This window comes from Anomalospiza imberbis, unplaced genomic scaffold, assembly GCF_031753505.1.
Source record: "Anomalospiza imberbis isolate Cuckoo-Finch-1a 21T00152 unplaced genomic scaffold, ASM3175350v1 scaffold_43, whole genome shotgun sequence".
Taxonomy (NCBI): domain Eukaryota; kingdom Metazoa; phylum Chordata; class Aves; order Passeriformes; family Viduidae; genus Anomalospiza; species Anomalospiza imberbis.
Genome location: NW_027100039.1, coordinates 972,661 through 988,433, shown reverse-complemented (window position 1 = coordinate 988,433; position 15,773 = coordinate 972,661). Strand labels below are relative to the sequence as shown.

The window sequence follows — 15,773 nt, the reverse complement described above, 5'->3', positions numbered from 1 at the left end:
AAAAAATGGGGATTTTTGGGGTTAAAATGGAGATTTGGGGGGGTTAAGATGGGGTTTTGGGGGAAAAAATGGGGATTTGGGGGTTAAAATGGGGATTTTTGGGGTTAAAATGGGAATTTTTGGGGTTAAAATGGAGATTTGGGGGGTTAAAATGGAGATTCGGGGGGGAAAATGGGATTTGTGGGGTTAAAATGGGGATTTTTGGGGTTAAAATGGAGATTTGGGGGGTTAAAATGGGGATTTGGGAGAAAAAATTGGATTTAAGGGGTTAAAATGGGGATTTGGGGGGTTAAAATGGAGATTTGGGGAAAAAATGGGATTTAAGGGGTTAAAATGGGGATTTGGGGGCACAAAAATGGGATTTGGGGGGTGCCAGGGGGGTTCTGGGGGGCTATGGGGGGGTCTCAGAGGGGATTTGGGGTGTTCAAATAGGATTTGGAAAGGAGATATGGGGATTTGGGGGCACAAAAAGGGGATTTGGGGGGGTCCCAGAGGGGTTTTGGGGGGCTGTGGGGGGTCTCAGACAGGATTTGGGGGCTCCTAAGGGGGGATTTGGGGCTCTTAGAGGGGATTTAGGGGCGTTTGGGGGACCCCGAATTTGTGGGGACCAGGAGCAGCACCAGGTGTGGGGCCAGGGACACCCCCAGGGCTGCCCCCATGGTCTGGAGGGGGGTCAAAGGGAGAATTTGGGGTGAAAAATGGGAGTTTGGGGGGAGAAAAATGGGAGTTTTGGGGAGAAAAATGGAGATCTGGGGGGAAAAAATGGGATTTAAGGGGTTAAAATGGGGATTTGGGGGAAAAAATGGGGATTTGGGGGGTTAAAATGGGGATTTGGGGGAAAAAATGGGATTTAAGGGGGTTAAAATGGGGATTTGGGGGCACAAAAATGGGATTTGGGGGGTGCCAGGGGGATTTTGGGGGGCTATGGGGGGGGTCTCAGAGGGGATTTGGGGTGTTCAAATAGGATTTGGGAAGGAGATATGGGGATTTGGGGGCACAAAAAGGGGATTTGGGGGTCCCAGAGGGGTTTTGGGGGGCTGTGGGGGGTCTCAGACAGGATTTGGGGGCTTCTAGGGGGGATTTGGGGCTCTTAGAGGGGATTTAGGGGGGTTTGGGGGGGACCCCGAATTTGTGGGGACCAGGAGCAGCACCAGGTGTGGGGCAGGGACACCCCCAGGGCTGCCCCCATGGTCTGGAGGGGGGTCAAAGGGAGAATTTGGGGTGAAAAAATGGGAGTTTGGGGGAGAAAAATGGGGATTTGGGGGGTTAAAATGGAGATCTGGGGGGAAAAAATGGGATTTAAGGGGTTAAAATTGGGATTTGGGGGAAAAAAATGGGGATTTTTGGGGTTAAAATGGAGATTTGGGGGGTTAAGATGGGGATTTGGGGGGTTAAAATGGAGATTTGGGGATTAAAATGGGATTTAAGGGGTTAAAATGGGGATTTTTGGGGTTAAAATGGAGATTTGGGGGTTTAAAATGGGGATTTGGGGGGTTAAAATGGAGATTTGGGGGGAAAATGGGGTTTAAGGGGTTAAAATGGGGATTTGGGGGGTTAAAATGGGGATTTGGAGGAAAAAATGGGATTTAAGGGGTTAAAATGGGGATTTGGGAGGTTAAAATGGAGATTTGGGGGAAAAAATGGGATTTAAGGGGTTAAAATGGGGATTTGGGGGCACAAAAAGGGGATTTGGGGGATCCCAGAGGGGTTTTGGGGGGCTGTGGGGGGTCTCAGACAGGATTTGGGGGCTCCTAGGGGGGATTTGGGGCTCTTAGAGGGGATTTAGGGGGGTTTGGGGGGACCCCGAATCCGCGGGGACCAGGAGCAGCACCAGGTGTGGGGCCAGGGACACCCCCAGGGCTGCCCCCATGGTCTGGAGGGGGGTCAAAGGGAGAATTTGGGGTGAAAAATGGGAGTTTGGGGGAGAAAAATGGGTGTTTGGGGGAGAAAAATGGGGGTTTGGGGGGTTAAAATGGAGATTTGGGGGGAAAAAATGGGATTTAAGGGGTTAAAATTGGGATTTGGGGGGTTAAAATGGGGATTTGGGGCAAAAAATGGGGATTTTTGAGGTTAAAATGGAGATTTGGGGGGTTAAGATGGGGATTTGGGGGAAAAATGGAGATTTGGGGGTTAAAATGGGGATTTGGGGGTTAAAATGGGGATTCGGGGGGTTAATATGGAAATTTGGGGGAAAAATGGGATTTGGGGGGTTAAAATGGAGATCTGGGGGGAAAAATGGGATTTAAGGGGTTAAAATGGGGATTTGGGGGGTTAAAATGGAGATTTGGGGGAAAAAATGGGATTTAAGGGGTTAAAATGGGGATTTGGGGGGTTAAAATGGAGATTTGGGGGAAAAATTGGATTTAAGGGGTTAAAATGGGGATTTGGGGGTTAAAATGGGGATTTTTGGGGTTAAAATAGGGATTTTGGGGGTTAAAATGGAGATTTGGGGGGTTAAAATGGGGATTTGGGAGAAAAAATTGGATTTAAGGGGTTAAAATGGGGATTTGGGGGGTTAAAATGGAGATCTGGGGGAAAAAATGGGATTTAAGGGGTTAAAATGGAGATTTGGGGGCACAAAAATGGGATTTGGGGGGTCCCAGAGGGGTTTTGGGGGGCTATGGGGGGTCTCAGCGGGGATTTGGGGTGTTCAAATAGGATTTGGGAAGGAGATATGGGGATTTGGGGGTTAAAAAGGGGATTTGGGGGATCCCAGAGGGGTTTTGGGGGGCTGTGGGGGGTCTCAGACAGGATTTGGGGGCTTCTAGGGGGGATTTGGGGCTCTTAGAGGGGATTTAGGGGGGTTTGGGGGGACCCCGAATTTGTGGGGACCAGGAGCAGCACCAGGTGTGGGGCCAGGGACACCCCCAGGGCTGCCCCCATGGTCTGGAGGGGGGTCAAAGGGAGAATTTGGGGTGAAAAATGGGAGTTTGGGGGAGAAAAAAAAGGGATTTAAGGGGTTAAAATGGGGATTTTTGGGGTTAAAATGGGGATTTGGGGGGTTAAAATGGAGATTTGGGGGGTTAAAATGGAGATCTGGGGGAAAAAATGGGATTTAAGGGGTTAAAATTGGGATTTGGGGGAAAAAAATGGGGATTTTTGGGGTTAAAATGGAGATTTGGGGGGTTAAAATGGAGATTTGGGGGGTTAAAATAGAGATTTGGGGGGGAAAATGCGATTTAAGGGGTTAAAATGGGGATTTGGGGGGTTAAAATGGAGATTTGGGGGGAAAATGGGATTTAAGGGGTTAAAATGGAGATTTGGGGGGTTAAAATGGGGATTTGGGAGGTTAAAATGGAGATTTGGGGGAAAAAATGGGATTTAAGGGGTTAAAATGGGGATTTGGGGGGTTAAAATGGGGATTTGGAGGAAAAAATGGGATTTAAGGGGTTAAAATGGGGATTTGGGGGGTTAAAATGGAGATTTGGGGAAAAAATGGGATTTAAGGGGTTAAAATGGGGATTTGGGGAAAAAAATTGGGATTTTTGGGGTTAAAATGGAGATTTGGGGGGTTAAAATGGAGGTTTGGGGGCACAAAAATGGGATTTAAGGGGTTAAAATGGGGATTTGGGGGTTAAAAAGGGGATTTGGGGGATCCCAGAGGGGTTTTGGGGGGCTATGGGGGGTCTCAGAGGGGATTTGGGGTGTTCAAATAGGATTTGGAAAGGAGATATGGGGATTTGGGGGTTAAAAAGGGGATTTGGGGGATCCCAGAGGGGTTTTGGGGGGCTGTGGGGGGTCTCAGACAGGATTTGGGGGCTCCTAAAGGGGGATTTGGGGCTCTTAGAGGGGATTTAGGGGGGTTTGGGGGGACCCCGAATTTGTGGGGACCAGGAGCAGCACCAGGTGTGGGGCCAGGGACACCCCCAGGGCTGCCCCCATGGTCTGGAGGGGGGTCAAAGGGAGAATTTGGGGTGAAAAATGGGAGTTTGGGGGAGAAAAATGGGGATTTGGGGGGTTAAAATGGAGATCTGGGGGGAAAAATGGGATTTAAGGGGTTAAAATGGGGATTTGGGGGGTTAAAATGGAGATTTGGGGGAAAAAAATGGGGATTTTTGGGGTTAAAATGGAGATTTGGGGGGTTAAAATGGAGATTTGGGGGGTTAAAATGGAGATTTGGGGGAAAAAATGGGGATTTTTGGGGTTAAAATGGAGATTTGGGGGGTTAAAATGGAGATTTGGGGGTTAAAATGGGGATTTGTGGGGTTAAAATGGAAATTTGGGGGGAAAATGGGATTTAAGGGGTTAAAATGGGGATTCGGGGGGTTAATATGGAAATTTGGGGGAAAAATGGGATTTGGGGGGAAAAATGGGATTTAAGGGGTTAAAATGGGGGTTTGGGGGGTTAAAATGGAGATCTGGGGGGGAAAAATGGGATTTAAGGGGTTAAAATTGGGATTTGGGGGAAAAAAATGGGAATTTTTGGCGTTTAAAATGGAGATTTGGGGGGTTAAAATGTGGATTTTGGGGGAAAATGGGATTTAAGGGGTTAAAATGGGGATTTGGGGGTTAAAATGGGGATTTTTGGGGTTAAAATTGAGATTTGGTGGGTTAAAATGGAGATTTGGGGGGTTAAAATGGAAATTTGGAGGGTTAAAATGGAAATTTGGGGGTTAAAATGAGGAATTTTTGGGGTTAAAATGGGGATTTGGGGGTTAAAATGGGGATTTTTGGGGTTAAAATGGAGATTTGGGGGGTTAAAATGGAAATTTGGGGAAAAATGGGATTTAAGGGGTTAAAATGGGGATTTGGGGGCACAAATGGAGATTTGGGGGGAAATTGGGGTTGAAGGGGTTCAAACTGGGTTTTGGGGGGGCTCAGGAGGGAATTTCAGGGGATTTTTGGGCAGCGATTTTAGCTTATAACTTTAGACTATTTGGGGGCATTTTTTGGGGGGTTTTCAGAGTATTTTGGGGTATTTTTGAGGGGATTTTGGGGCATTTTTGGGCAGCGATTTTAACTTATTTTGTTTTTTGCTTCACCAAAATTTAGACTATTTGGGGGCATTTTTTGGGGGGGGTTTCAGAGTATTTTGGGGCATTTTTGAGGGGATTTTGGGGCATTTTTAGGCCATTTTGAAGCATTTTTAGGGAAAATTTTAGGATATTTTCAGGGGATGATTTTCACGTATTTTTAGCCATTCTAGACTATTTTCAGAAAAGATTTTAAAGCATTTTAGGTCATTTTGAGGCATTTTGGGAGAAGGAAATTTCAAAACACTTTGATGAGAATTTTTTGGATATTTTGAATATTTTTGGGCCGTTGAAGGACGTTTTTTGGGAACGACTCGGGATTATCTGGGGCCGTTTCTAGGGGGCATTTTTGGGGGGTTTTGTGGGGTACTGAAGGTGATTTTGGAAGCTTTTGGGGGGCTCTCACCTGCAGCCACACCTGGGCGGTGTCCGGGCGCGTTTTGGGGGGTCCATAGAGGTGGGGGTGGGGCTCCTGGGGGTGCCCCGAGGCTGGGGGGGGGTCCTGGTGCCCCTCCCCCAGCCCCAGCACCACCAGGGTGAGGATGAGGAGGGGGAGCCCCATGGGGGGAGGGGGAGGGCAAATTTTGGGGGGGAGGGGAGGGGTTGTCCTGGAAGGGAAAAATGAGGATTTAAAGACCCTTTCAACACCCCTTCCCCAAAAAAATCCCTCCCCAAAACACCCTCAGGAACGCACAAATCACCCCAAGATCTCGCAAATTCCCTCAGAGCACCCCCAAATCCCCTCAGGATCTCCAAAATCCCTTCAGGATCTCACAAAATCCTCTCAGGAACTCCCAAAATCCCCTCAGGATCCCCAGAATCCCCTCAGGATCTCACAAAATCCTCTCAGGATCTCCCAAAATCCCCTCAGGATCCCCAAAACCCTTCAGGATCCCCAGAATCCACTCAGGATCCCCAAAATCCCCTCAGGATCCCCAAAATCCCCTCAGGATCCCCTGAAATCCCCTCAGGATCCCCAAAATCCCTTCAGGATCCCCCAAAATCCCTTCAGGATCTCACAAAATCTTTTCAGGAACTCCCAAAATCCCCTCAGGATCTCCCAAAATCATTCAGGATCCCCAGAATCCACTCAGGATCCCCAAAATCCACTCAGGACCTCCCAAATCCCCTCAGGATCCCCAAAATCCCCTCAGGATCCCCAGAATCCCCTCAGCATCCCCCAAAATCCCCTCAGGATCCCCAAAATCCCCCCAGGATCCCCAAAATCCCCTCAGGACCTCCCAAATCCCCTCAGGATCCCCCCAAATCTCGTCAGAATCTCCAAATCTCTTCAGGATCCCTCAAAACTCCTCATGAACCCCAAAATCACCCCAAGACCCCCCCAAATCCCCTCAGGAACCACCAAATCCCCTCAGCATCTCCAAATCCCCTCAGAGACCCCTGAGGACCCCTAACCCCCCCCAAATCCCCTCAGGGCACCCCAAATCCCCTCAGGACACCCCAAATCCCCTCAGGACACCCCAAATCCCCTCAGAGCCCCCTCAGGACCCCCAAACCCCCCTAAACCCCCCCCAAATCCCCTCAGGACACCCCAAATCCCCTCAGAGCACCCCAAATCACCTCAGAGCCCCCTCAGGACCCCCAACCCCCCCCATCAAGATTCCCCTCAGGAGTCCCCCAAACCTACAGCCCGCCTCCCCAATACCCCTCCCAAACCTTTCCTCTGACCCTTCCGAACCCCCCAGCCCCTCCCGGACACCCCAAAATCCCTTAAAACCCCCGAAACTCCCCCAAAAAAAATCTCTGGGGGAGGTCCCGGTACCTCCAAAAGCCCGGGAACGTGGCACGACGAGCTCTCGCGAGATGTCCCGCGAGAAGCGGGGCGCGGCCGAAGGGCAAAATCCGCCCACAGTAAAGATGGCAGCGCGGCTTCAAGGCGAATTATCGCGAGATTTCGTGGGGGGGGGGGGAAGAGGAAAGTTCACCTAGCAAAGGGCAAAGCTGCCCGGAATAAAGATGGCGGCGCGGCTTCGGGAGGAATATCGCGAGATTTGGGTGGAAAGGCGCCAAACGGGCATGAGGGAGGTGCCTGCAAGATGGCGGCGGGGATCCGGGCGGGAAAGGGGAGCGAGGCGCTGGCTGTGAGGGGAAGCGGCGAGACTCCTCCAGCGTGAAAAACGCAAGTCACTTCTTAAAAAAATACATGTTAAAATTTTAATAGTAAATTAAAAAAAAATAAATAGTAAAAGAGTAGCTGTAAAAAATACTATCTCGGGCTCCGGGACCCCCTCGCCCCACCCCCCCCCGTGCATTGAATCCCCCTCAGCGAGCACCGGGACAGGAACCGGGCCCCTCACCCCGAGCACCGGGCCCGGATCCCGCTTTGTGGCCCCTCTCATTTGCCCACCCCCGCCCGGGAACAGCGCCGGGACTGGGGGGCACAAAGAGGGGTTCGGGCCCGGTGCTCGGGGGTCCCGGCCCCGGTGCCCGGTAAAGGGGGGGGGGGGGTCCCGGTGGTTCCGGTTCCTCGGGGGCTCCGGTGGTCCCGGTTCCTCGGGGGTCCCGGTGGTGCCGGTTCCTCCAGGGGGTCCCGGTGGTGCCGGTTCCTCCAGGGGGTCCCGGTGGTGCCGGTTCCTCGGGGGGCTCCGGTGGTGCCGGTTCCTCGGGGGGCTCCGGTGGTGCCGGTTCCTCGGGGGGCTCCGGTGGTCCCGGTTCCTCGGGGGGGTCCCGGTTCCTCGGGGGGCTCCGGTGGTCCCGGTTCCTCGGGGGGCTCTGGTGGTGCCGGTTCCTCCAGGGGGTCCCGGTTCCTCGGGGGGTCCCGGTGGTCCCGGTTCCTCGGGGGTCCCGGTTCCTCGGGGGGCTCCGGTGGTCCCGGTTCCTCGGGGGGCTCCAGTGATGCCGGTTCCTCGGGGGTCCCGGTGGTCCCGGTTCCTTGGGGGTCCCGGTGGTCCCGGTTCCTCGGGGGCTCCGGTGGTCCCGGTTCCTCGGGGGGTCCCGGTGGTGCCGGTTCCTCGGGGGGCTCCGGTGGTTCCGGTTCCTCGGGGGGGTCCCGGTGGTCCCGGTTCCTCGGGGGGCTCCGGTGGTCCCGGTTCCTCGGGGGTCCCGGTGGTCCCGGTTCCTCGGGGGGTCCCGGTGGTCCCGGTTCCTCGGGGGTCCCGGTTCCTCGGGGGGTCCCAGTGGTGCCGGTTCCTCGGGGGGTCCCGGTGGTCCCGGTTCCTCGGGGGGCTCCGGTGGTCCCGGTTCCTCGGGGGGCTCCGGTGGCCGAGGGGGGAGGGACACTCGAGGGTCGTGATGCCTGAGGGGGGGTCCTGGTGCAGAGGACGGTGAAATTCGGGGGTCCCGGTGACCGGGGGAGGGGTCCCGGTGGGTGCCTGAGGGCGGCGTGTGACACCGAGAGAGCCCGGTGACACCAGGGACCTGCACGCGGTGGCTGGGCCGCACCTGGTGGCACTCGGGGGCTCTTGGTCACACGAGGAGCTGGTGGCACTTGGGGGGCTCTTGGTGGCACTCAGGGAGCTGGTGGCACTTGAGGGGCTGGTGGCACTTGGGAAGCTCTTGGTGACACAAGGAGCTGGTGGCACTTGGGAAGCTCTTGGTGACACAAGGAGCTGGTGGCACTTGAGGGGCTCGTCATGACAAGAGGAGCTGGTGGCACTTGAGGGGCTGGTGGCACTTAGGAAGCTCTTGGTGACACAAGGAGCTGGTGGCACTTGAGGGGCTCGTCATGACAAGAGGAGCTGGTGGCACTTGAGGGGCTGGTGGCACTTAGGAAGCTCTTGGTGACACAAGGAGCTGGTGGCACTTGAGGGGCTCGTCATGACACGAGGAGCTGGTGGCACTTGAGGGGCTGGTGGCACTCAGGGAGCTGGTGGCACTTGGGAAGCTCTTGGTGTCACCAGGAGCTGGTGGCACTTGGGGGGCTCTTGGTGTCACAAGGAGCTGGTGGCACTTGGGGGGCTCTTGGTGGCACTCAGGGAGCTGGTGGCACTTGAGGGGCTCGTCATGACACGAGGAGCTGGTGGCACTTGAGGGGCTGGTGGCACTTAGGGGGCTCTTCATGACACAAGGAGCTGGTGGCAGTTGGGGGGCTCTTGGTGTCACAAGGAGGTGGTGGCACTTGGGAAGCTCTTGGTGACACAAGGGGCTGGTGGCAGTTGGGAAGCTCTTGGTGACACAAGGGGCTGGTGGCACTTGGGAAGCTCTTGGTGTCACAAGGAGCTGGTGGCACTTGGGGGGCTCTTCATGACACGAGGAGCTGGTGGCACTTGGGGGCTGGTGGCAGTTGGGAAGCTCTTGGTGACACAAGGAGCTGGTGGCACTCAAGGAGCTGGTGGCAGTTGGGAAGCTCTTGGTGTCACAAGGAGCTGGTGGCACTTGGGGGGCTCTTGGTGTCACAAGGAGCTGGTGGCACTCAAGGAGCTGGTGGCAGTTGGGAAGCTCTTGGTGACACAAGGAGCTGGTGGCACTCAAGGAGCTGGTGGCAGTTGGGAAGCTCTTGGTGTCACAAGGGGCTGGTGGCAGTTGGGAAGCTCTTGGTGTCACAAGGAGCTGGTGGCACTTGGGAAGCTCTTGGTGACACAAGGAGCTGGTGGCAGTTGGGAAGCTCTTGGTGACACAAGGAGATGGTGGCACTAGAGGAGCTGGTGGCACTTGGGGGCTGGTGGCACTTGGGAAGCTCTTGGTGACACAAGGGGCGGGTGGCAGTTGGGAAGCTCTTGGTGTCACAAAGAGCTGGTGGCACTAGAGGAGCTGGTGGCAGTTGGGGGGCTCTTGGTGACACAAGGAGCTGGTGGCAGTTGGGAAGCTCTTGGTGTCACAAGGAGCTGGTGGCAGTTGGGAAGCTCTTGGTGACACAAGGGGCTGGTGGCACTTGGGAAGCTCTTGGTGACACAAGGGGCTGGTGGCACTTGGGGGGCTCTTGGTGACACAAGGAGCTGGTGGCAGTTGGGAAGCTCTTGGTGTCACAAGGAGCTGGTGTCACAAGGAGCTGGTGGCACTTGGGAAGCTCTTGGTGTCACAAGGAGCTGGTGGCATTTGGTTATCTCTTGGTGACACAAGGAGCTGGTGTCACAAGGAGCTGGTGGCACTTGGGAAGCTCTTGGTGTCACAAGGAGCTGGTGGCATTTGGTTATCTCTTGGTGACACAAGGAGCTGGTGGCACTTGGGGGGCTCTTGGTGACACAAGGGGCTGGTGGCACTTGGGGGGCTCTTGGTGACACAAGGAGCTGGTGGCAGTTGGGAAGCTCTTGGTGACACAAGGAGCTGGTGGCACTTGGGAAGCTCTTGGTGTCACAAGGGGCTGGTGGCAGTTGGGAAGCTCTTGGTGTCACAAGGGGCTGGTGGCATTTGGTTATCTCTTGGTGACACAAGGGGCTGGTGGCACTCAAGGAGCTGGTGGCAGTTGGGAAGCTCTTGGTGACACAAGGAGCTGGTGGCAGTTGGGAAGCTCTTGGTGTCACAAGGGGCTGGTGGCATTTGGTTATCTCTTGGTGACACAAGGAGCTGGTGGCACTTGGGAAGCTCTTGGTGACACAAGGAGCTGGTGGCACTTGGGAAGCTCTTGGTGACACAAGGAGCTGGTGGCACTTGGGAAGCTCTTGGTGACACAAGGAGCTGGTGGCACTCAAGGAGCTGGTGGCAGTTGGGGGGCTCTTGGTGACACAAGGAGCTGGTGGCAGTTGGGAAGCTCTTGGTGACACAAGGGGCTGGTGGCACTTGGGAAGCTCTTGGTGACACAAGGGGCTGGTGGCACTTGGGGGGCTCTTGGTGACACAAGGAGCTGGTGGCAGTTGGGAAGCTCTTGGTGTCACAAGGGGCTGGTGGCAGTTGGGAAGCTCTTGGTGACACAAGGAGCTGGTGTCACAAGGAGCTGGTGGCACTTGGGAAGCTCTTGGTGTCACAAGGAGCTGGTGGCATTTGGTTATCTCTTGGTGACACAAGGAGCTGGTGTCACAAGGAGCTGGTGGCACTTGGGAAGCTCTTGGTGTCACAAGGAGCTGGTGGCATTTGGTTATCTCTTGGTGACACAAGGAGCTGGTGGCACTTGGGGGGCTCTTGGTGACACAAGGGGCTGGTGGCACTTGGGGGGCTCTTGGTGACACAAGGAGCTGGTGGCAGTTGGGAAGCTCTTGGTGACACAAGGAGCTGGTGGCACTTGGGAAGCTCTTGGTGTCACAAGGGGCTGGTGGCAGTTGGGAAGCTCTTGGTGTCACAAGGGGCTGGTGGCATTTGGTTATCTCTTGGTGACACAAGGGGCTGGTGGCACTCAAGGAGCTGGTGGCAGTTGGGAAGCTCTTGGTGACACAAGGAGCTGGTGGCAGTTGGGAAGCTCTTGGTGTCACAAGGGGCTGGTGGCATTTGGTTATCTCTTGGTGACACAAGGAGCTGGTGGCACTTGGGAAGCTCTTGGTGACACAAGGAGCTGGTGGCAGTTGGGAAGCTCTTGGTGACACAAGGAGCTGGTGGCACTTGGGGGGCTCTTGGTGACACAAGGAGCTGGTGGCACTTGGGAAGCTCTTGGTGACACAAGGAGCTGGTGGCACTTGGGAAGCTCTTGGTGACACAAGGAGCTGGTGGCACTCAAGGAGCTGGTGGCAGTTGGGAAGCTCTTGGTGACACAAGGAGCTGGTGGCAGTTGGGAAGCTCTTGGTGACACAAGGAGCTGGTGGCACTTGGGAAGCTCTTGGTGGCACTCAGGGAGCTGGTGCCACTTGGGGGGCTCTTGGTGACACAAGGAGCTGGTGGCACTTGGGGGGCTGGTGGCACTTGGGAAGCTCTTGGTGTCACAAGGAGCTGGTAGCACTTGGGGGGCTCTTCCTGACACGAGGAGCTGGTGGCAGTTGGGAAGCTCTTGGTGACACAAGGGGCTGGTGGCACTTGGGAAGCTCTTGGTGACACAAGGGGCTGGTGGCACTTGGGAAGCTCTTGGTGTCACAAGGAGCTGGTGGCATTTGGTTATCTCTTGGTGACACAAGGAGCTGGTGGCACTTGGGGGGCTCTTGGTGACACAAGGGGCTGGTGGCACTTGGGGGGCTCTTGGTGACACAAGGAGCTGGTGGCACTTGGGAAGCTCTTGGTGACACAAGGAGCTGGTGGCACTCAAGGGGCTGGTGGCACTTGGGAAGCTCTTGGTGACACAAGGAGCTGGTGGCACTTGGGAAGCTCTTGGTGACACAAGGAGCTGGTGGCACTTGGGGGGCTCTTGGTGACACAAGGGGCTGGTGGCACTCAAGGAGCTGGTGGCAGTTGGGAAGCTCTTGGTGTCACAAGGAGCTGGTGGCAGTTGGGAAGCTCTTGGTGACACAAGGAGCTGGTGGCACTTGGGGGGCTCTTCATGACACGAGGAGCTGGTGGCACTTGGGGGCTGGTGGCAGTTGGGAAGCTCTTGGTGTCACAAGGAGCTGGTGGCAGTTGGGAAGCTCTTGGTGACACTTGGAGCTGGTGGCACTTGGGAAGCTCTTGGTGTCACAAGGAGCTGGTGGCACTTGGGGGGCTCTTGGTGCCACAAGGAGCTGGTGGCAGTTGGGGGGCTCTTGGTGACACAAGGGGCTGGTGGCACTTGGGGGGCTCTTCATGACACGAGGAGCTGGTGGCACTTGGGGGCTGGTTGCAGTTGGGAAGCTCTTGGTGTCACAAGGAGCTGGTGGCACTTGGGAAGCTCTTGGTGTCACAAGGAGCTGGTGGCACTTGGGGGGCTCTTGGTGGCACTAGAGGAGCTGGTGCCACTTGGGGGGCTCTTGGTGACACAAGGAGCTGGTGGCACTTGGGAAGCTCTTGGTGACACAAGGAGCTGGTGGCATTTGGTAATCTCTTTGTGTCACAAGGGGCTGGTGGCACTTGGGGGGCTCTTGGTGACACAAGGAGCTGGTGGCACTCAAGGGGCTGGTGGCACTTGGGAAGCTCTTGGTGACACGAGCAGCTGGTGGCACTTGGGGGGCTCTTGGTGGCACCCAAGGGGCTGCTGGTGACACGAGGAGCTGGTGGCACTCGAGTATCCACAAGTCTCCCCAGTGATGTCACTGCCCCGATGACATCACAGCAGTGACATCGCTGTCCCCGCAGCGGCCTCGGCACGTCCTCAATGGCTTTCTGCCACCGCTTGGCCACCGGGGCCACCATAGGGACTGAAGAGGAAGTCGTTGATGTCCCCAAGCACTCCCTGCGGCTGACGCGTGAACAGCCTGGTGCTGGCCTCCCACATCCGCTTGGCCTCCACCGCTTTGGCCGCCAAGGCCTTGGGGACATCGGGGGACGCCTTCTTTATCTCCTCCAGGGTGGCCTCGACAGCCCTGAGCCGGCGCTGCATGGTCCAGGTGAACATGGTGCCTTTGTCACACATCTCCACCAAGCGCTCCAGCAGCCCCAGGACCACCTCTACCTGCTCTTCTCTGCTGGTGGCCGCCCTCGCCTGGCTGGTGGCCACCACGACCTCTCCCACGGCACTGTTGGTGGCCGCCTCCTCCTCGCTGGTGGACGCCAAGACCACCTCCTCCCTGTCCAGGGCCAGCAGCAGCTGCTGGTGGCCCGTGGCCATCCCGGTGCTGCAGGCTACCACGATGCGGGCGCCCTCCTCCCGCCCGTCCGAGGCCGGGGCGGTGGCCACCTCCTCACAGGCGTCGCGGACCTTGGCGGCCTCCTCGGCCAGCCGTTCCCAGCTCTTCCTGAGCGTGGCCGCCGACTCCCGCCAGGCCTTGGCCACGGCTCTCACGCTGGCCCAGGGAGGTGACGTTGCCGTGCTCCAGGGTCCTACGGAGGTGCCAGATGACACTCCTCATGTCGGAGCACAGGAACTTTGGGGACGCGCGCTGCTGCGCGCCCTGCTGTGGCCCGGTCAGAATGGCCACCACCTTGTCCAGGGTGGCCAGAATGTCAAACATCACCTCCTGCAGCTGGGGAGGGGACAAGGGAGGTGTCAGGGACCTCGTGGCACTTGTGGCCTCCTGCGGTGGCCCCGTGCCCTCGAGGGGTCCCGTTTGCCGGCCTCTGTCCCCGTCGCACCCGGGGGGCTCCACGCTGGCTGCGGACGCTCCGGGAGCCCAAGGAGCCTCGGGATGTCCTCGATGGCTGTTTGGCACCGCTCGGCCACCCCGTGGCCACCGGCGCTGTCGGGGTCACCATCGAAGAAGAAGTCGATGATGGAGACAAGTGCCACCACCAGGTGGTCCTTGGCCAGGCGGGTGTTGGCTTCCCACAGCCACTCAGCCACGGCCACCTTGGCAACCAAGTCCTCGGGGACATCGAGGGTCACCTCCTTCGTCTCCTCCAGGGTGGCCTTGATGTCCCCAACCCTGCGCCGCAGCTCCCGGGGAAAGGCGGTGGCTTCGTCACACGTGGCCACCAAGCGCTCCAGCAGCCCCAGGGCTGCCTCCGCCCGCTGTCTCACCATGGTGGCCCTCGTTGCCTGGCTGGTGGCCACCCTGGAATGTCCCCTCAGCTGGGTTTTGTGCCCGGCCACCACCTCGGCCACCTCCTCCCTGTCCAGGGCCAGACCCAGCTGCTGGGCCGCGGCCACCAGGATGTTCCGAGCTGTCCCACAGCCGGCAACCTCGTCCTGTAGCTCCCTGGCCCGGGCACTGGTGGTGGCCACCATATCAGCTGCTGCAGTGGCCACCTCCCTGCAGGCATCATGCAGCTTGGTGGCCCTCCTGGCCAGCCAGGCCCAGGTGTCCTCGAGCACGGCCACCGAGGCGTGCCACTCGATGGCCACCATTGTCACATCGTCGTCCCACGTTGTCCAGGGGGTGCCCGCGTAGGCGGCCAGGGCCCGGCTCAGGGAGGTGGGGGGGGTCATTGTGGCAACCATCATCATCCTCGCAGGTGCCACCGACGCACTCCAGGCTGGCCCAGAATTCCTTGGTGAACTCCTCCAGGTCCCAGTTCAGGCGCCACAGGGACACAGGCAGCCACAAGTCCTCGTCCAGACTGGGCAGGGTGGCCAGCAGCTCATCCAGGATGGCCACCGCGGTGACCTGCGGCTGCAGCAGCGCTGGGGACAGCTGGAAAGGGGACAGGGACCTGGTGGCACTCGTGGCCCCCTGCCCCCGAGGGTCCCCTTTGCCCCTCCCTGGAGGGCTCTGCTGTCCCCTCTGCCACCCCCTCCCCCGCCCGTGTCCCCTCCCCCTTTGTCACCTGCCCCCTCCCCGCCACTCCCCGTGTCCCCCATCCCCCACTGCCCCTCCCCCGTGTCCCCTCCCCCCGCAGTGTCCCCTCTGTCCCCCGCCGCACCTCCTGGGGCTCCATGCTCACCGGGGACGCTCTGGGGACGCTCCGGGGCTCCAACGAGCCGGACCCGGCCCAGACCCGGACCCGGTCCCGGTCCCGGGGCGGCCCCGGCCCAGCCCCAGCTCCAGCCCCGGACCCGGAGGCGGCCCCGGTCCAGACCCGGTCCCGGCCCAAACCCGGTCCCGGCCCAGACGCGGTCCCAGCCTAGACCCGATCCCGGCCCAGACCCGGTCGCGGGCCAGACCCGGTCCCGGCCCAGACCCGGTCTCAGCCCAGACCCGGTCCCGGCCCAAACCCGGCCCCGGCCCAGACGCGGTCCCAGCCAAGACCCGGGGTCGTGGCCCAGACCCGGTCGCGGCCTCGACCCGGTCCCGGCCCAGACCCGGTCTCAGCCCAGACCCGGTCCCGGCCCAGACCCGGTCCCGGCCCAGACGCGGTCCCGGTCCCGAGGCGGCCCCGGCCCAGACCCGGCCCCGGCCCAGACGCGGTCCCGGTCCCGAGGCGGCCCCGGCCCAGACCCGGACCCGGCCCAGACCCGGTCCCGGCCCAGACCCGGACCCGGTCCCGGCCCAGACGCGGTCCCGGTCCCGAGGCGGCCCCGGCCCCGGCCCAGACGCG

At 58.1% G+C, this 15,773-nt stretch overlaps 1 protein-coding gene across 1 annotated transcript; it reads right to left on the bottom strand.

The window, feature by feature from the left end:
• Positions 1–13,353: 13,353 nt before the first annotated feature.
• Positions 13,354–15,540, bottom strand: LOC137466745 (uncharacterized). Its single transcript, XM_068178427.1, has 2 exons — positions 15,159–15,540; positions 13,354–14,929 (listed from the first exon to the last, which is right to left on the bottom strand). The coding sequence occupies exon 2, from the start codon at positions 14,740–14,742 to the stop codon at positions 13,846–13,848; it is 897 nt and encodes a 298-aa protein (XP_068034528.1). The 5' UTR covers positions 14,743–14,929; positions 15,159–15,540; the 3' UTR covers positions 13,354–13,845.
• Between the last annotated feature and the right edge of the window lie 233 nt (positions 15,541–15,773).